Here is a 21,987-nt window from a genome sequence, read left to right as displayed (position 1 = left end):
GGCACCTGAGTCATAGCAAAGGGTCTGACTACTCATGTCAATGTGATATTTTAGTTTTTTTTTCTTTTCAATCTTTTTAATTTGCAAAAATTTCTCAAAATTCTGTTCTGCTTTGTCATTATGGTGTATTGAGTGTAGGTTGATGAGGGGAAAAATCAGTGTAAAAATACTGTCTATGAAAACTTGCCTCATACAGCCCCGCCTCAAAAAACCCGAACTCTCTTTAACATGCACTTTGAATATTACACAGAATCATCACCATCAGTCAAGCTCACTTTGAGTTTTTTTAATAACCTTTTTTTCTGTCCATGAAAGATAGAACATCAGAGAACAACCCACAAAGAACAGATGACAAAATTCCATCTCCTTAAAAATCGACAAAAATATAATGAAAGAAGACATTCCCATCTTGCAGCGACAGGTTGAAAAATGGCAAAGTAAAGGCGACACAGTTACTGAGGTGCCAAAGCCAACAATTCCTCGCAGCTTAACATTTTCGATCTGAAAATTGCCCGTTGAATAAGCTTTTCCACAACGTATACAACAGCCCGCAGAAGAAAGGGAAAGAACAGAGTACACAAGCAAGGGATAAAATTACCTTTGTACAAAAATAGATCTTTTTCCAAGTGTTTTTTTTCTTTTCTTTTTTTCTTACTTGAACATTTTACCGTCTACGCAACAAAGAAAGCAGTGATTGTGTCACAAGCTCAGCTTTTCCTGATTACACTGTTTTGAACATACAATTGCCAAGCAACATACATTTTGGAGGGTTTAAAGTCTTAACCTTTTTGTTATTTTATTTCTCTTTCGTGGTTTTTTTGAAGTCCCATAAACTGCTGAGAAGCTGGTTTTTTTTAGAGCTGCTGCGATTCTGCTGGTTGATCAGGATTGATTTTTATAAAGTCACGGTCGAAATGCAAAAAAACCCCTCAGATATGTGTGAAAAAAACACCATTAAACTCTGAGTTGTCGAGTGCGGAACAGTTTGGTCTGAAAGACTTGTCTCCCTCTTTCAATACTGGAAATACTCAAGGAACAGATCTGTCGATATATATTTATAAATATATACACATATACATATTAACAAAATAGAGCTTTATGTTATAAAGCATTCATGTAGGCGATCATTCCATGTAGGAGATCCTTTCTTTATCTAGTCAAGAAGATCCTTGTCTGCCTATTTCCTGCAGGGGGAGTGCGAGCTCACATCATCCAGTTTATGGCTTTAAGAGACCAGCGGTCACCAATCACAGTAAACTAAGAGGAGGAGACATCAGACTTTAGGGAGCAGGAGGATAAAAATTTTAAAGTTGGGTCACCCAGTTGAAAACAAAAATTAAATTTCTTAACCTTCTTTTTTCTTGATTAAGATTTTGCTAAAAAGAAATCCGCAGATTTCGCCCAGTCTTAGAAAAAGAGTAAAGCTTCTCTTTGCCATAATGCTTACATCTAAACAAATAAAGATTTGTTTTGTTTTTGTTTCAACAGACAAACAAGTAATTTTTCAGAATATAAATACTGTAAACTGAGCTCAAATGGGCAGTCAATACTGTCACCTGGATAGTTTGTAATAAAATAGGCCACCTCACTGAAACTGTTGGGAGATAATAAAATCACAAGCCAATAGGTCATACTGATGTTATTGCTTCTTCTTCTTTTTTTCGGTTTGAACAAACACAGACGTTGTCTGATCCAAACCAACACTGATGAGAAAGTGCCGTCTTTTAGTCTGATTAAATACTTGTAGAAAAATTCAAGTAACGTTGCAGCACTGCTTCTCTTCCACAAGAGGGAGCTCACAGCTCTTAAATAGCCGTCATTTTCCTCAAACTGTCTAAATCCAAACTGCTCTCTGACTGAAAGTAAATGGTGTGGTCCTGCCTGTGGCTGGGGCCCAGCATTTGACATTTAGGAGATGGCATCTGAACTGACTCTTTGCTTTTTCTTTATAAATTGAGAGATCTCTGGGCACCTGGAGGTCAGTTTCACAGAGGTGGATTAACAAATGTTAATTTTACAAAGTTGACCCCCTGGTAGAGGCCACCAAATCATGATGAAAAACTGACACATGGTCATTTGTATCATTGGTGTCAACACTGTATGGAGTCCTGATAGTGCCAGAATAATGGACACATACATATGGGCAAATGAAAACAACAAAAAACATTAAAAACGTTAGTATAGAGGGTGGATCAAAAGTCAACAGGTAGACAATATAAGTCTCTGTTTCTTCAAATGAAAGCAATCACAAAATGGAAACTGTAAAAGTTAAACCTGGAGACGAATTCATTGTGATTTTTTTAATGAATTTTAAAATCCAATTAATAACAAATGAATTAAACAGAATACGTTTTTTTTCTATTTTGCTTTTGAATTAGAATTGAACTGCAGATTTTTTTTTAAATTAAAATTATGAATTGATGAATTTAATTAAACACTGGGAAATAATTATTGAAGTGGCACACTCAGGACTCCATACACCTCAGACCATTAATCATCAAGTTTTTCACATGATGATGAAAACACAGTGCTCAAGTTTGTTTCTGTTTCAAGGGCCAAAAAGTGTCAAGATGTTGACAGAATAGTGGTGGATAGCAGATATAGAGAGACAATCCTTGATTAATTTATTTATGCTTTCAAGTCCTTGTCTTTTATCACACTCCGCAATAGCGATTATTGAGCATGTCCTGCACTCTGCTATGCTCCACTGTTCCATAAAACACTTTTGAGTGAGAGCTGTTAGCTGAATAAACCAGTACAGAATGACTATAAAATGTCTGAATAGTTCAGAAAAATAATCGAAATAAGCCATACTAACATGCACCCACCCTGTGGACAATCTTTGGAAATGCACTCAATGCATAGATTTGCAGCAGCTGCAGCATTTAGAGAAGGATAGGAGGCGGAAAGAAAGCAGAATATGGGCATAAAGCATATTTATACATAACATGGACATAGCTAACATTTCAGTTCAACATGAATGACACTTGGTTGTCCAGAGAAGTGCAGAGAGAGCGAAAGTGTGTGTCCCTCTGAGGAGGAAAAGAATTGAGGCTTCCCTGAATGGGCCTGGGCCAAGTTCCACCTCAGAGGTTGATTACATCAACATCAGCTCTCTGTTAAGGAACCCGACTCCGCTGTCATGAGGTTAAGTGCCAAGTAACAAACAAATAAACAAACAATGGCTCTGCTGCAAGGATGACGAGCACTTCTCCCGCATACTGTAAATGGTTCAATGAGCATCAAGAACTGAAGGTCGGAGGGATGGAAACAGAGGTAATTGTGCATTGCTGTTAAAACTGAACATAATGTCAATACTGTATACGGTTGTAACTTTCTGTACAGGTAGAGAGATATGAGGTGTTTCGAAAAAAGCTACTGTAATACCCGCCGCGTGGAGGCGGAGGGATTTCTGAGTGTGGAGGTGTAAATGGTGTGCTGAAATTCACATGAAATGAGAAGCAGAGAGGTTGAAAAAGGGATGAAAAAGGAGCTCAGAGGCCTGCAAAACAACAACATTTCCCCACAAATGAGACCGTGCGTTCACTTTCAAGCCATCCAAGTTTTCTGTGATCATCTGTGAGGTTGCAAAAAGGGCCAAACGTTTGAAAGAGGATGACAGAAGTTGTTCCTGCACCTGCTGGTAGCCGTTCAGATCATCATGTAGCATAAAGCTAATGTGTGGCTACTTCACAACAGCCTGCATCTTCAGGTGTGCAGAGGGCCTGCACAGATTGTACATAACAAGCTCTCCCAACTCTCGTTCAATCGATTAACATTACCCGAAGTGTTGATTAGTGAACTAAAACGTCGCCCTCCCCGGTATCGCACAGTGCTAATAGAGTAAGACATGGTTGTATTTGTTGGAACTGGGGCAGAGACCTGAGGTTTTGGAGCTCTTGCAGTCTTGTTAACCCACTCCAATAAGCTCTCACTTCAAAAACAGCTAGTGCAAGACCTGACGTGTTCAGTCGAGTCAGGCAGAACAAGACAAGTTCCTTTTAAGCAGACGTTATCGTCCCCCTGCCGTCCCTCCCCGAAGGTAAATTCAGTCCTGAGCGAGAGAGAAGGGTCAGGTCCAAGTCTAGACAGCCCGAGGCTCTCCCAGTCCACGATTGTCCCGATCACAACGCTGAGTGTCCGAATATGACATCACCGCCGTTTTTTTTTTTCAAAATACCTGCAAGCATAACTGTTGGTGTTAAAACCTGATCATCTCTTGCTTTTGCTCGTCAAGGTGTAGGAAAAGCAATGATGAAAATGATGGCTCAAATCTTTTGTCCTCTGTCCGACCCTAATTCAGTCCGCTGTTGTCACTCGTGTTGCCGTGTGATTTTCATATATATATATATATTTCTTATTTATATATTTTTACAGGGTATAAAACAGACCCATAGACATGATGAATTCATTGTTTTGAAACACATCAAAGGGAGATGGGGGTAGGGAGGGATGGGAGGAAGGGAGAGGTTCTCCATCCAAAATCGTCACGTGATCTGTCCCTTTGCTGGAGACGGGATTTTAAAAAAAAGGACCCTGCTCCCAATCCAGAGCTGGTGGGAGATGTAAGGGGGGAGGGGTGGGGGGGTGAGGAGGGCTCAACCCTCTCTGCTATTATGTCATTTGATGCGGGGCTTCTAACATCTCCATGAGGAACGTGTCAATGGGCGTGTCGCCAATGAGCTTGAAGAAGAACAAGTGCTCCAGACACTTGAGGCCGATGGAACGCAGCGCTGGTAACCGCAGCAACAGTTTGGCAAATCTGTCAGAACACAAGATCAAAATTAGATGCAAGACCAAAATAGCAACGTGCATCTGACAAGAGGAGGGAGGGATGGTGAGATGATCCTGAAGCAAAACAATCTTAGAATAAACTACTCCACTGATGCCTGTGACAACGTCATACAGACGAGTTCTTCAGGGGCCCAAAATGACGGCCCCGGACTCAAATTGACTGAATGAGATTTGATCCGAGGTCCAATGGAAAAGATGAAATTAAAAACATATATATATATATAGCCTTCCCAGTCTGTGCCCGAGAAGCATGTCCGAGGCAAGAGAGAAATTTTCGGCAGACCTTTTATTTGAATTGCAACTAAAAATAATATTCTACTGCTAAAAATGTTTTCTAATGATGGATACAACATACTGTTCTTAGTCATCTTAGCGTATATAATGTTTCATGATATTCCAGAAGACTTCTTTAATTTTATGTTATTCTATTCTCAGTTTTTTTGTTGCTACTGTTTTGATAGTTCCTAAAAAGCCTGCTGGCGGACAGTTTATGATCTTTCCAAGCGGCTTGGATCACACATACAAATAAAAATGTTTAAACTTTTATTCACTGTGTCAACAAATTGGGCTTCATGCAAGAGCTACTCATATGAACAAATTCAGTCTCAAATGACAAGCACACATTTTCTCTTAACAAGGAAGAAAATTTCCAAAATGATTGATTTAGTTTAAGCACTTGTAAGAATTTGTAGACTTGAAGCACTTATACAAGCAACTGGAAAAAAAGATAACAGAATTAAAGAATACAGAAATGTTCTTGCAGCAGACCTTTTTCTGGTATCCAAACAGCTAACAGACTAAAGAGAAACATGTTATAAACAGATAAAAAAATGAATTTAAAAATACGAAATAGACTACGAAAAATAATTTTTTCCCCTATTCTTTTACTGTTTCCTTTCCTCTCTCATTCATATAATGTGTAATTTATTAAACCTTAACACCTGAGGAGAGCAAGGAGCAATTTTGCATGAAGAGAGCGCAAATGAGGAAGAGTGTGGGGGTGAGCAGTCATTTTTGTGTTTGCATTCATACCTGCCAGGCTGGTCTGGGTACTTCTGTTTGCAGTAGGCCTCTAAAGATGCATACACTTTCTCTCTCAGAGCTTCTACCTCACTTGGGTTGGACAGACCTTTAGAGTCTGCAGAGGCACACACGAAATAATATGTATATATATATTTATAAATCAACAGTAACCCTACTACAATAATTATAAACAATAAGAACAGTGTTTCATGAGCATGTATAACCACTTTTTTTTTATTTACATTCTTAAAGTTTGACAAATGCTGTCAATTTTGGCTGATGAAAACTTGAGAAAATGCCTTGCTCAAGGGTACCTTGCAGTAGTTTTTGATGGAAAGCTGAGCCTTACTAACTTACAAGTTGAGTTTTAACCTTGCAGGCTCATTTTGGACATGTGTCACAGCATTCTGGGTTAGTCCAATTAGGACTGCGCTAATTTAAGCTTCACTGGTGGACTCCAACAACACAAATACGTCATTGATTAACATTTCTAATGAACAAAGCGTTACACAATTGATCAACAATGAATGAGCAGTTGTTGTTAATGGCTGGACTCGATCATACAACGTGGGAAAGGAAGGACTGAGGGCCTTTTTAGCCTTGTTGTCCACCGCCCCCACCCTTTGCTTTCTCCATCAAAACAGTCTTGTGAACCCCTAATTAACAAGGAATCAGGCCGGGACATGAACTGGGGCCAGTGGGCCTGGATGTGGTCTGAACAAAATGTGGAACACAGAGGATCAGTGTGACTGGGGTGAACACATCCAAAGTGGCCCCAAAGGGATGGAGGGAGGCTCCCATACTGAGTCATGAAAAACCTGGGTCAGATTCATGGGTTAGTGTAGTTTACTTTGGTGCCATGTGGATGAGGTTTAAATACAGAGCAGCACACTGATAGCAGGAGTGACACATGCCTTGGCAAGACATGGGCCTCAATTAAAGAGAACCTTTTTTGGACTGATTTATATAGCAAAATGCCATAAAAACATCACAGAAGGATGTTGTATCAACTTTTGGTGATGTTAAACAATATAATTTTTGAAAAATTTCAGAGTGGATTTTGGGAATTACACAGTACCAAAACTGCACTCATTAGTGTCATAAACATTTTTTTCATGGGTGCTGAAGGTTGGAAATGTTCAATTTTATTGCTTCTCGAACACAGTGCTGCTTTTGATACTATCAATCATAACATTCATATCAATAGACTTATTCGGTGTGTAGGTATATCTAGGCCTGCTTTTAAATGGTTTGAGTCATAGCCCTAGATAAATAGAAAATGTTTTCATCAGTAGTTTTTCATCTTCAGCTCCATTGATGTGTGGGGTGCCACAGGGATCTATCGTTGGTCCCCTTTTGTTTTCAATTTTAATGGGGTATCCAATCTTTGTTAAGGTTCTGGCTGGTTTGTTCTGGCTGGGTGGTTTAATGAATGCTTAACTGCTATGAAGACATGAATGACTTGTAATTATCTGTAGCTAATCTAAGACAAAACAAGCAAAGTACAGCCCTTTATTGGTACACTGGCAACTAATATAAAATCTACAGCCAGAAATCCTGGTGTTGCATTTCATTCTCAACTGAACTTTGAACCACGTCAACAACTTCACTAAATCCTCCTACTTCGGCCTTTGGAAATAGTACCCAGTTTAAATCAGCTTTGTCTCTTCCTGACTTGAAAGGCTTATTCACACCTTGGCCCTATAATACCTGGACTATTGCAATGCACTGTGCCTTTGTATGTGTTCAGTGGCTTGGCTTCACCCATTGCAAAACGCTGCTGATGGAAATTTAACTGGGACAAATTATAGGTCCCATATTACTCAAATTCTCACCACCAGTCATTGATTGCCAGTTAACTTCCAGATTGATTTTAAGATTCTTTTCACAACTATTAAGTCTCAACATGGTTTGGCCTCCAGTTATATTACTGAGCTTCTAACTCTCTAGGCTCAGAGTTGTAACCTGAAATCCTCAAGCCTACTCTCACTAGTTGTCCCAAGGTCAAGGCTGGTGACCAAGGGTGACCGGGGCTTTTGCAACCAGGGACCCAAGGCTGTGGTATTCGTTTCTGAGGCAATTAGGCTTGTTATTGCATTACCAGTTTTTTAATCATTGCTTAAAACATATTTTTTAAGAAAGCTATAAAACTATATTTTTAGCGTTTTTTTTCTCATGCATTTTGTGAAGCACTTTGTACACTTCGTTATAAAAGCTCTATGCAAATAAAGTCCATTATTATTATTAAAGCAATTATTATTAAGTAAAGAATTCATTGGTTTGCCTTTTACACATCCATCAATGAAACATGCAATGTATCAGCTTATATTTTGGGCTCTCTCCCTCAGTGCTGTGCAGATGTGGAAGCACATCTCATTTTCTCAAGAGCAATCCAAAGTCAAGTTCAAAGAAAACACAAGCAAGTCAAAAGCCAGTTCCAAATCCTCAAGTTACATTAACAAGGTCAAGCTGAGTCACAAACCCAAAACTTCAAGTGGATACTCCGCCCAAAATCCAACACTATCCAAACTCTTTGGTTTGAAATGTCGATGTAAAACATATATAGTTTCCTCACTCCAGTAATCACATTGAATTTAATCATTTACAAAGGATCCCAATGGTTTCATATTTTTATTATTTTCTCTGCAGCACAGTTCTCCTCCCTCCATATGCTCAGCACATTCCAAACATATGGCTGGATACACTGCTTCTGTACCCTGCTTTTGGAGCTGTGAAGCTCCACTTAAAGTGGTGCATTTATCCACATTTTGCTGAAAATATGAATGTTTGCAAAATACTTAAAATACTGATGGGCAGTGGAGAGAGTGGATTTTGCTGCAGGGGTGGTTTAAGAGGTTTCTCTGGATGTTTTGATACTTTCCTTCCCACTGTGAAAAGTTGTTGCCATTGGAATAGACTGTAACCGAATTCCGGCTGCGTCAATAAAGAAACTACCAACATATTACAGCCATCTGTGAAGCATGCTGAAGGAGAATTGAATACTCTAATACAGATTTTAGGAGAAGTATCACCTAGCTACAGATATTAATTGGCCATATTCTATTTTAGCAATGTTAATATCTGCTGAATTAAAGATACACTTTAACTTAAAAAAAAAGTTCCACTGCAATATGTTGTAATATAATGGTATCCAACAAAAAACACTACTGAACAACTGCTCTGAGAGAACAATCACACATTGGAAATTTGTAAACAGTGTTCTGGGTGCTTGAAATGTAGCTTTCAGCTAATATTTTAACCCTCTGAAACCTGAACTGACACATTTTTTCTTGTGCAGCATTCAGATGCTTCGATTAAACTTTTAACACCTTAGCAAATTGTTCTGATTTTCTTTTTTGTTGAAAATCCACAGACTGCAAGAAATTAGCAAACAATGACAAGAAAAATGGCCTGATAAAAGAGAGAGAGAGAATTATTAGAAAACTGTAAAACAAACAAACCAAAAAAACTAGAAAAGTATTTTAAAAGAACTACATATATATTTATTATAATCATACATTTAAAATTTTGTTACTTTTACTTTTATTTTTTAATAATAGCTGATTTATTAAATCTTATTAAAAAATAAATTTATTTATTAAAAAATATAGCTAATTCTGGTGGTCATTTCTTGTAAAGTTGCATATTGCCTTCTTGTGTTCTTGAAAATAATCAGGTCAACCTGTCCAGGTTTCAGGGGGTTAAACTTAAATTACACTCAGTTAAGATACTTTTCACTTTCCCCTCCTACAGCAGCTCCAAGAGAATTACCCGATGTGCTGTTTTCTGATTGTCATTTGATCGTTTTGGTTCAAAGTAAAACTGAAACTTGAATAAAAACTGCGTTCTGGAGAACATGCTCTTTTAAACCCACACATTGTTGAAAACACCCAATTTACAGCTTCTTTCAACAGCCACAGCAAATGCAAGCTCACATATTTTTATAGTTACCTGGGTTGAAAAGGACTATAGCTCGAAGGCACCCCAGTTCTGTCTTATCCATCTGCATGTCCCTCATCTTTGACACCAGTTCTGTGAGCACTCTGCACAAAAGGGATAAAAAAAGAAAGTCAGAGATGTGGCTCATCAAAATCAGGCGATGTTTTTTAATCTTTCCTGGCTACTCAAGTATTTTTGTGTTATATCAGATAATAAAGTGCCAGAAAAAGTTACGATCACAGGAAACCATTTGAGTCTTATTGGTACTTTATTTTTTTGTAAATCGCCCATTATGCTTCACGTGAATTATCCAAATCCAAACTGGGCCATTAAAAATATGTTTCCAGCTCAAATCTATTTAAAAACAAACACACACAAGCCTACGCTCAGCCCACATAGGCACAGTTAGATCAGTGGAAAAGTTTACAACCCAGCAAAGTAATTATATTTAGTACAAGGTTTTCATAAAAGGAAAGCCACAGAGTAAACACAAGCTGTAATCTAACACCAGCACTCCCACTGTCTGTGCGTGACATCACTGGTGGGAGTGCCGGTGCGTGGAGTTGCTCGAACTCCTCACCCCTCTTTGACTCGGTCACACCCTCTCCGCGGCGCTCTTTATTTTCCCTCTGACTCTATTTCTCCCCCCCGCCTCGCACTCTCTCTCTCACTCGGATAGTAAAGTCAATTGTGGCTCTTAGCTCATTCTAATTCAATTTGTTCCGAGGAGGAACAACAGGGCTAGAACAAAAAAAAAGGAAAAAGAAAAGACTCAAGTGTTTAAGTTAATCAGTGTCTTCATTTGTATGGTGAAGAGAGAGGGGAGTAGATAAAGAAACATTATCAGTTCTCTGCATCTTAATGCTTGCCACAGTTAATGCCAGAGATGGAATATGTCCTGTGGCTGTGAACGCCGATGATTGAGCGCAGAGGCTTGGTGATCACAGGGGCACAGACACAAGAAATGGAAAAAAGAAGAGATGGATATTCAAAACATAGAGTGTTGTTAATATGGGTGTGATGACAGCACCTGTAACTGCCAGCTCTGTCTGATCTCACTGAGATCACCAAGCCCATCAGTTCAAAACAAATAACATTAATCAATAAAAACACAATATACATTTTGCTTCTATCATCTCCAACTTTCCAAATGGTGTATCTCAGCTGAGGTGTGACGCTGCTGAAGACACCGCAGATTCCTGTGAGGTTACAGTGTGACAGACAGCTAAAATGTCAAAAACAGTCACCAGGGTGATTCATGCACATGCAAGACTTCACTATCAGGAAGTTGTGCATGGATTTTCTTTTGGTTTTTGACATTTTCCTGAACAGGTTGGTGTTTCTGTGAGACCCCTGATGCGTACAGGTGTACATATTTAATACAGTGTGGTAAATCAATAGTTCCTGTGCTGCTTTGCCTCTCATGACCTCCAGTCTGTAGGTGTAATGTTTCAGTGGAAAGAAGCGAAGTGCCATATGCTGTTAAACATGAAACCACTTGCTAATAAAACACACTTACAATATTAAAGGGTGTCTGAAGTTTTAAGTAATGCTTTATTGGTAGCAATTAAGCCTTTAAAGATCAGTAATAAGGCATTAATAAACAAGTTATGCAACTGACCTATAAAGCATTTATAAAGGACTTATTAATCACTAATAAAGACAATGCAATCTTTAAACCATTTCTTAAAAATGCAATTTGATAATACTGGAAGAGGTTGCACAAAATTTAATAATATGGAAATAACAACCTGTCAAAGATGGCTCCCACTCCGGCACTATGGGCGCTGTTGCGGTGGACGTGCAGCCCCGTCGCCAACAGGATCCCATCTTTAATCGCTATCGAACGGTGTGAGAATGATGCAATGAGGAGTTCATTCCAACCTGCGGCAGAGATGGTAAGAGGGATCGAGGGAAAGTATGAGGAAAAGAGAGAAAAACAGGCAAATCCCAGTACAAAAGTTCACACAGCATTCAAGCAAAATGAAACTGACAACAAAGAGGGGAATTCCAATGAATCAATTAAGCTACGCAGTAAAAGCGTGCAGCTTTCTCAGACACAGGCATCAGGTTATTACGAAGACATTTGAATCATGCTTTCTGAAGAGACAAGCGTGTAAAAGGGATGAACTGCGCCTGCCATCATAATAAAGACAACAGGCTTGATGTGCCAAAGCAGGGGCTTGACACGGGGAGCACTGAAGACACAAGACGCTGCCTTTTGAGTGACAGGGCTCCTTTAACTGTTCTGCCTGGCAACACTCGCCTCTTCTCCCTCAGAGTTGAGTATGAGAGGAGCCGGGATGCTTTTATCTGTGATACAGCAGAACTAAAGCAGTTATTTATAGAAAACCTGAGAGCCGAGAAGAGACGAGCTCTCCAGAATAATGTCTCTCTCTGCTCGGCTGAAGTCTCTCCATCATTGTATGTGCGAAGCATAAGGAATGATGGGAGGATTTTTTTTTTAAGGATGGGTGTGTAATAGTGTTTTCTTTTCCTTAAGGTGGATTTAGAATATAATGGCATAATTTGGAGCGACAGGCAGGCAACAAGGGCAATGTGTTGAAAGAGCCCGAAAGACCTTCGAGCATGTGATGTTAGTGAATGGAAGAGAGGTGACACATGATTCGCTGTGTTTTACTGTGGCTGCTGCTGTGATCCTGAGCAGTTGGCTTGCTTTTCCGCATACAGGAGATCCACACAATGAGCTGTTCTGACCTTGATGGGTCTTACTCTCCCTCAGTCACATGGCCAAGACAGTTAATTATAGTTAAGGCCAGATTAATCTTTTTGTGTAGATTTCTCTCTCTAAATACAGATACAGAGAGCTAGCACTAGCATCTGTAGTTCAGTGTGTTTTCTTATCGAGGGTTTCTTTCAACATCTGAAACATGTTTCTGGGTTCTTCCATCTATATTCTAATATCAGTGGGTGTCTACTGTGGTTCAAGATCACACAAATAAAACCTCTCCTCTTCAGCAAGAGCTAGTCTTGCAGAAGCTGTAACTGTTGAATGCTAACAAAATTACTTGTTTTTTGTTTACAAACAAGGTGTTCATATTTTGATATGTCTCAGTAGTGGATACTCATCTATTCTGTTTTTAAAACTGTGCATGATGAACATTTCCTTCATGTTTAAATAACAATGGCTAGATTCAATCACTAACAAAGCATTTGTCTGAGTTTTCATATGTTACTAATGGTCATTATGGAATAAAATTATCATCATTGTCATTATTTGTTGGTTTGTTGACTTTTTTTGATCCTGTTAAAAGGGATAGTTCAGATCTTTTAGAGAGGGGTTGTATGAAGTACTTAGTCAGTTTGTGAAAAACAGTAGATGTCTGTTGGTGATGTACTGCTGTGGACTGGGAACAGCAGCAAAATGAGATTTAGCTTACTAAAAGCCCCACATACAAGAAAATCAGTTTAAGTATACACTATATTTAGAATATTTATGCCACTGAACCTTACTCTAAGAAAGAGAGTTACTGGTGTACTGCTGCCTTCATCAGTTAAGTTGTTTGTGATATTGTGCGATTTTGGTGTTTAATTCAGATTCACCAAAGTCTCACAATAGCATCACAAACTAACGGATAAAAGTAGCATTCGACCAGCAGCTCCTGTGTTCAGCTAGCTAAATTCAATGTTTTTGTCAATGGAGTCTGGTTGCTTTTCTGAGAACATGGATGGGGCACTGTCCAACAAGACTGTCTAAGGCAAGGTAAAGCGGTGAAAATATTTTCAATATAGCATATACATGAAGTGTTCTTTTTTTTGGTGGGACTTTTTTGGGGGGATAAAATAGGGTTTGCTGCTTCTGTGGCAGTAGTCCTGCGTGCTTCTCCACACTGTGGGCGTGTCAAGTGACGTTTACTGTATGTAATGCACAACCCCACTTCAAAAGATTCAAAGGATCTCTTTAAGCCCTTTTTTTGACAGACCTGCTCGTAGAAGGATGACCTGGTCGTCCAGCGGCAGCTCAGAGAAGTGTGGGATCCTCTTGGCCCACTCCACCAGGGTAAAGAGCTGTTTGTCAGCCGCCTGACAGATATTTGTCACCGGGTCGTTCGGCTGCAGGGAAACAGAGACAGACACAAATCTGGAAGTCAGTAATGCAGGTTATACACATAATAAAAAGGTGTCATATTTTTGTTTTAGTCTGAGTGTCTGTTTTGGCTGAGAGCCTGGTGTCAGGTTGAGTCACCTATCAACACACACATATCACGCTTACATGAGTACTATGCTATGAATAATATCCTCTGAAGAGGAGCAAGTAGGAAGACAAAACAAACAGTGATTCTGTCCCAGCTCGTGTAGGAAATACCCGCAGAGAGCTGCCGGTGGAAAAACGACTTTCACCACGCAGGCTCTTTCTTTGGGGACCTTTTAGCCGACACACAAATCAGACTTTCGGACAGCTAGTGCAGCTCAAGAGGCCCCTCCTGACACTCCGCTGACACTTCACAGCATAACAAGCGCTTAGGAGCTCAAATGAGACTGTTATCAGGCTGAGCAGGCCTTGTGATGATTGTGTTTAATGATTACTTGTATTTACACACTGTAAAATGTGGAATGATGACTGTGTCATGTCTCTGCAGGCGACATGCCTTAAAAGATGGTCAACATTTCTGAGTATGAAAAAAATCATGCGTTTATGATGAATGATAAAATCAAGCACTTCTTGGTAGCGGACTGTGCTGGCTAATGGACGGCATTGTCCATTTAGTGCCTAAAATAGGAACACTGAATAGTTTCTCCATGAAATAGAGGTGAACCAAGGAGAAAGCCTCAATCCTTCATTGATTTCACTACATTAGATCTATTTCATCCTTCAGGAGAGATGAGCATAAAAGACGGAAGAGGATCTTACATGGACGAATCTATTATTTTAATGCATGTTATGTAAGTCATAGTGCAAATGCTTTAAGTGCCATCTCTTCACTTTGGATGCAAATAGCGTTAAGTGTCATTTCAGTTTTGGTGGCTGTTTAACATTTACTGCTGCTTAATTTTAAGAAATGTTTCAAATTGCAGAACAATCAGCCACTTTACAAAAACATTTACATTGGATTAGAAGCATACTTGTTCCCCTAAAATCAAGTAAAGGCACATTTACCATTGAACAAGGCTGCAGACAGGATTTAAGAACATATTGTGGTCTAAAAGCTGTTTTTAATACAATTTTTTCTTCACCAGGATTTTTTTCAAACCTTCTAATATATGCATATTTATTTTTATAAGTTTGTTGTTTGTGATTCCTTTTGGTTTTATTTCTCGTTTAATCTGTTTTCTTTCTTTCTTTCTATTATTGCTTGCTGGTTTTTTTTACACACCACTATGCACTTTTATTAACTGTAAAGCACTTTGAAAGTGGTCTTTTGAAAAGTGTTGTATAAATAAAGTTGAGCGTTGGATTTTTATTAATTTAGTGTTTCTTTTCTTTTCTCTCCTCGTAAATAGTGCCACGCTTAAAGAAAATGACAACATATTTGTATCATCCTAAAGAAGTGACTTTATGTATTTTCATAAAACAAAACAAAACAAAACAAAAAAGAAAAAGGTATCATCTGTGTGTCCATTGCTGAACGTAAGGAGCTTCCCTGTGAAGATGCTAATTTTTGTGTGCAATTTATATTTGCCGGTACAAAGACAATGACTGCATGTCCTTCACTGTCCTGATACATCACAATTGGAAACATTATTTTCTGACCAACAGGGAGTTGATTAGCATTGATGGAATACAAATGCCACACATATCCAGTATGACTGACTAACTAAAATGAAAATCCATCATGGCTGGGAAAAAACCCAAACAATACTGTCAAATCTCTGACGAGTAATTTTCCATCATCCCATGAGCACATCCCTTGATATTTACAGTATGTGTGTAAACAAAGGCTTTGTGCAAACGTTTTTGTGCATAATTTTAAATCAAGTAAACATCCTTAAATTCTAAGTATCCCTGTGTGAACTCGCACTCTGACAAAAACAGTCAGCAACTTCTCCCCAACTTCCTCCAACCAAATCCCACCGATCGATGCTAAAAGCTCAGAGGATCCCGACATCAACTTCAGCTCTCAAGAGAAGATTAGTTCAAGATGAAGGAGAAAACATCCCTCCACTCACACTTTCCCTTTTATAACACGCAGGCCAAAGACTAGCCCTCCCTCTCCTCCACGTTCTCTCCCCACGGTGTGAAACTCACACTAACTGCAGAGGATCACAGATATGAAAAACTTCAACCAGACACAAAGCCTACACTGTTTTGGAAACTAAAAGTCGTCTTTTTTTTCTTTAGGGGGAAAAAGAAAACAGGCATCTTATGAATATTTCAGCATCTGATCTCCGTGGGAGACGTGGACGCCGCAGCTCAGCGCGACAGTTTTTTGTGAGCTGCGCTTCCCCCTCAAAAAAAGAAAAAAACCCCCACATAAACAGATCCAGCTAATTCATTCCAAAGAAGCAGCCCCAGCCAAAACAAAGACCAACAAAAAGGGGCTTCAGTGTGTGCCACGGTCCAGCCGCCCCTCCTCATACAAGTCCCAGGGTTCTCGTTAAACATGGCAAGCCTCATGAATGTTGTATGGCTATCTTAGCTGTGTTTACACTGACCTGGTTTCTTTGCCCATGTCTGTTGGAGATGACAGGGGAGAGGAGCTTACACTTTCCTGCAACAATCCTCCGGCATCACATTACTGTACTTACTGTTCAAGTCACAGAACAGCATTTAGGATGTGATCGAGCTACAATGGAGGAGCCCGCTGTGACCTGCGAGGGAATAACATTAACCTCCGTGTAGAAGCACAAAAGTGCACCTGGGAATACCTCCCAGCTCAACTGTTAGAGCTACTTCCTTTTCTTCTGCTGTGAAGATCCCCGCTAAATAAGCCTGGGCAAAAACTTGAGGCAGAGAGTGAGAGAAGAAATTTTGAGTTATAGGATGTTAGCCCCTTTGGCTGATTTTTTTTTAAATGCCTGCCACAAAAAAAAAAACCAACAAAAAAAAAAAAACACTGTCTTCATTCGCAGCAAATCAAAGGGTTTATAGCCACACATGCTTCCCCCGCCATGGTCGATCATCCCAGCAACTTAGAGAAATGCCAGGCTTGCATACTGTCCTATGAAATTTTCATCACTTGAGGAGGGGAGACGAAAGATTTGCCTTTCAATTTTTCATTATTCAGCTTGAACCAGACTATACTAGCGTGACAACAGGGAGAAACTTGGGTCCTCACACAGATCAGTATGAAAATGAATTGCTCAAGTGCCCCACTTTTTTAGATTGAAAAAAGAAACCGTCCTCTTATGCTGAAGCGGGGCATGAATCATCAGCTAATTATCATCTAAATAACAGCAACGCTTTCTGCCTTAAGCTTGGAAAAAGATAAGAAACTAAACCTTTATATAAATTAACACATAGACGGTGGAACAGCCATCCAGAAATAAAACAAAGACAGGAAGATAGAGGGGGGAAATGCATAGATTAGAGGTAAAGAAACACCCTCGGGATTCGCAAACGATAGCATCTTCTCCTCTCCCCCTCCTCCTTCTGAGAAGCCCTCTCCCTGACTGACTGAAGGCACATTACTAACGCCTGTTTAACTCCTGTTCTAGGTCAACATGAGATAAACACACTTTATTCAGGTTGGCCAGACCCCGGCCATTAGACAGTGGTGGTGGCCTATTCATGGTGTACACTCATGACCTGGGCCCTGTGATTAATTATAGCACGGGGCAGTGCATCTCAATGGAGACCTCATGGGGGGGGGCACAGGAGAAGGAGTCCTTGTGGTCAGGACAGGCTGAATGCTGATACTCTGCCAACATCCTGGGCTCCAGTTTGTTTAAAGGGTTACTTTAAAATAATGTTTTTTTGCGCCTAGCTGTACCTAGTAATGCTGTACTTACCCAGGATTATATACAGAAAGTTTCTCCATGTGTAAAGCAAGCCTTTTCTCATTCTAAACTTGTTAAATACCGCTTAGTCAGACACCGACGCACAACGGCACCTTTCGTGGCTGTAAGATACGCTGCAGCATGGCTGAACAGCACCTGTCACAGCTGTATGATACGCCACCAGGACCAGGAGGCACCAGTTAATAATGCAACTGGAAAAACCTGTCTTGGCAGTATGATATAATGCTGGGCGATATAACGCTTGTCAGTTGAAAATGCTGCCGGTAACAATGTAATAAAAGGAGCTGGAAAGTCCCTATAGGGTGGGTGAAAGGGGAGGTGGACGGGTTAAACAAACCCCTGACGTTCACTCGGTAGCCCGCTGTTCACTTCACACATGAATGTTGAGACAAACCATGTTGTTTTTTCTAAACCTTACCATGTGCTTTTCTTGTCTAAACATAACGACATTGTTGCACAAGGAAATAACCATAAACACAAGATGTTTTAATGATGTTGTAAGTTTGTTTTAAAAAAGGCTGTATACATCTAACAAGCAGAAACTGTACATTTACTGTGAAAATGGCAGTGTGTTATAATAAAAGACACAACGCATTTAACAGCCTTAAATTTACTGACCATCCCAGAACAACAAACTCAGGAGGATACCTGGGAAGTCATATGTAAACGTGAATGGTATTGCTCAAGCGGCAATTTGGAAGAGCTGGGATGAGAATATGTTGGTAATGCCCAATTCCCTCTGTACTGCTGTCCTCGCCACTACTAACTCAACTGTTGGATTATGGATTGCTGCAGATAGACAGCCGCGTGCCAGCGATGAACATCAGTAAGAGGCCGTAACTAAACAGAGGTTGCAGCTACAAGGACAACAAGCTTTCAAGTCTTCCCAATATGGCCAACAGTAGAGAACGGGGGTGAACAGACATTTATTCCTGGTGCTAAAAGCACACAAAACCCAAACTATCTGCACTGCTAGATACTGGACCTTTGAGTGTAAGTAAGAGAATACTCCAAATATGGTAAACTGTCCCTTTAAATTTCCAAAAACAAAAATCTTGGCAGGAATACTTGGCATAAAGAATGGCACATAACTTGAACAGATATTAAGGAAACTTGAAAAATGATGATGCATCAGTGGGGAGCCACAAAACTGATATGCTGAATTAGGGCAGGGTTGATATGGGCGAAATCAATGCTTAAGAGGGATAACTTCTTTTGTCAATATATATCATGATATGGAAAAATATCTACGAAATGCATATAAAGTTGCAATATGAAACAGATCCAATCCAAGTTATGTTTTACTGTACTGAATTATATTTATTGAAACATTTCATTAAATTATCTGATAAATTATGTTTCGTAATGTAAAAACATCTTGCACACAGCCGGGAATTTGGTACATTTTGTGGGCTAATTGCACGATATTATCCTAAACAGATTCTACTTAATAATGTAAAAATAATGCCCTGTAGATCTGGATATCAGTGCTGTTTTCATCTCTTCTGTAGATTTTTTGGAAAGTCTCCTCTTCGTGGTGTCAGGCAGGCAGCGGGCATCGAGGGACCCACCACGGCTGAGCCCAAACACACTCAGTGCATTAGTGTGTCTGAGCTGCCAGCCGCTCCCGCGTGACTCCCCACTCCCCTCTCCCTCTCCCTAATGTCAACGCTCATCTCCTACGTTTCCATCTGGCCCCCCAAAATAGCTCCCATTTACTCACATAACAGCCCTCACATTTCTACCTTTTACTTCATAGGACATTTCCCTCCCCTGAAGCAGATGAATCCCAAAAGAAGCCCTCCTCCTCTCCCCCTCCCTCCTTCAGTCTCACCCTGTGTCCCCTCCTCCCCCACCGCCTCCTTTGGTAGGCTGCTGCACAGCTCCTCTGTTTCTCATGTTCCAGCAGAATTCCTGAGGAAGCTGAGGCTTTGTGGGATGCTTTCAGGAACTGTCTGCCTGTTGCATTATTCATTGCTGTTAGGCTCCTCTGTGTCAAAGACAGCCCACCGTGCCCAGCTGATACTGAGCGGATAGATGAGGAAGCTCACAGCTGAGTGAAGGAGCTGATACTGGGTGAACAGGTAAACCAGTCACCTCCAAAGGGACTAAAAGAGGGAGGACAAACAGTAATCACACCCATCTCAACCAGCAGGCAGCACTGATAAACTTCCAAACTGTCAGCCTTAGACTGCACAACACAAACATTCAAAAGGTTTATTAAAGCTCTTTTCACTGAAGAAAATGAAACGCATTTCAAAAGTGTGTCCCTATTCTAATCCGCGTGACAATTCTAATTGGATGAGTACTATATTTACACATAAAAATGACAAGAATATGTATGTACTAAGATTTTTTTAAAGTGTGCTGTTTCTCCACTGCCATTCAATGCAGCAAATGAGATATAAGAGCTACAAGCAGCTGTAAAAAGTGTGGAAAATGGTGGGACAGCTCCAGGGGGGAATTTGGAAAGCAGAAAATAAAGTGTAAGCCATGAGGCATAAATCTGAAAAAACATTTAACTTTCTCTGTTGGATGTTTTACTGGCAGTAGCATCGGACAGTTACAGTTTCAACAATAAATTAAATCACCATTGCCAAACCCACCAGTCTCCATTTAAATAAACAATAATTTTATGATATCTGCAGAAATTGGTCTGTTGGCCAATTCTGATATTTCATTTTAAAGCCAATATCGGCTGATAACGATGACGAGCTTATATTATTGTGCATTCCTAATACACAATAAGATGTTTTTATATATGAAAATAACAGGCACATGATTAATGTGAGTCCGTTATTTTCCCTCAGGACAGCTCAGAGTGTTTTACTGCGCCTGTACATTAGCCGCTTATTTCAGTTACAATGGAAGCTGTGTTCACACTGTAATACATTTTTTACAGTTAATTTCTAGTCAAGTTTTAATGGCTGCGAATAGAGAATAGTTACTATTATACCCTAATCATTGTAGGAGTATATATGAGTGAAAATATGCTCCCCACAAGCTCCTAGGTTAAATATAATCAAATAACCCATCATATGTATGTTTGCGAATATGTGTGCGTTAATGGTCATGAACATGAACACAAAGTGATGACTTGTTGCAGGATTACACAGTATGTTGAGTGTTTGCAGAAGAATGAATAAAAATACCAACTCACCGAGTTGGATGGCACACCAAGGTTGGTCTCAATGTAGGTCTCAGTTTTGGGTTCCACCGCCTGCTCGGCCTCCAGGATCTTCTCCACGGGCATGTCCTCGTTGGCGCAGCTGGTGGACTCCACCTCGTTCTCATTTCTGTCCTTGGCTCGCTGGCGCTCCTCCTGAACGGCTGCATGTAACAAAACTGGTTCCGGTCACTACTGCTGTTTTTTGTTTTGTTTTTACAATGTCAGCATGTGTTCAAGAGCACATGAATGTTCAAAGAAAGATTCAGAATTGCAAGCTTGCACAATTATGACTACTAAGAAAGAATTTAGTTTTCTGTTGTTGTCACATATATGCAAGTGTGTGCCCCAACAATGACAAAAAAGTTATTTTGTAGGTATTCTTACTGATGATTTAGAATCTATCATTTCCTGGAAATGACAAAAAATACTGATGTTTCGTCCTGCACTCAACGGTGCATACCAATTTTGTGTCCAATAAAACAAAATTTTTCGAATTGCTGAGTCCCTCTCCTAGGACTATACATTCTGCCAGTTACTGACTGGAGCACAGGACCTACAAGCTCACTTAAATGTATGCGTCATTATTGTGGTTTTGGTTGTGCTACCTCTTTGGGTTACCACCGATAACAGCGTTTTAGCAACGACGCAGTCCTGCCATTGTTGCCCGGGAAAGTGTCATCACAAAAGCACTGTTGCCGTGTTTGCACTGTAAGCCCAGCTAGCACTAGCCACCATTATTGTGGCTCTACCACCTCTATGCTTGCATGTAATGTTTATTGGCTGGTCTCTCCCTAGTTTGCTGTATTTTCAGGAAACACGTTAATATGCATAATCGCACGGCACTCTGTTTCCCGTTTCATGGGGAGTTCGTAGCTGGATCAATCGATGGTTTTCATGTTCACAATCAATCGAATGACTATGGGTAATATGAAACATTTAACTCGTAGTGACTAACCTCCCACCTCTGGGGTTACCTTTAGTCTTTCTGAGCTCATTGTTTTGGTTTTACATCTCAGTTATTGTCTTGATTGACTCTTTCATCATCAGTCACATTTGAAGCAGCAGCGGGCACCTGATGAGGGCAAACAAGTTCTGATAAACCATCTGTGCCCTACTGGCACATAAATGGCAGACTAAAAACT

General features: G+C 40.0%; 1 protein-coding gene across 5 annotated transcripts in view; it reads right to left on the bottom strand.

Annotated features, from left to right (window-relative positions):
• Positions 1-271: 271 nt before the first annotated feature.
• The window catches only part of rxraa (retinoid X receptor, alpha a), a 245,212-nt gene continuing 223,496 nt past the window's right edge, over positions 272-21,987 (bottom strand). For 4 of the 5 annotated variants that reach the window (XM_088071385.1, XM_088071386.1, XM_088071387.1 and 1 more), the window contains 6 exons: positions 20,837-21,021; positions 13,701-13,830; positions 11,508-11,640; positions 9,769-9,860; positions 5,827-5,932; positions 272-4,762 (listed from right to left, as the gene is read on the bottom strand). In XM_088071385.1, the coding sequence (XP_087927511.1) occupies positions 4,615-4,762; positions 5,827-5,932; positions 9,769-9,860; positions 11,508-11,640; positions 13,701-13,830; positions 20,837-21,021 (794 nt within the window). In that variant the 3' untranslated portion in view covers positions 272-4,614. The remainder of the gene's footprint in view (positions 4,763-5,826; positions 5,933-9,768; positions 9,861-11,507; positions 11,641-13,700; positions 13,831-20,836; positions 21,022-21,987) is intronic. The other variant, XM_042508879.2, reaches the window with a different exon arrangement.

This window comes from Plectropomus leopardus, chromosome 20 (assembly GCF_026936395.1).
Source record: "Plectropomus leopardus strain MGB_pleo_1.0 chromosome 20, ASM2693639v1, whole genome shotgun sequence".
NCBI classification, from domain to species: domain Eukaryota; kingdom Metazoa; phylum Chordata; class Actinopteri; order Perciformes; family Serranidae; genus Plectropomus; species Plectropomus leopardus.
This window is presented reverse-complemented; position numbering and strand designations above follow the sequence as displayed.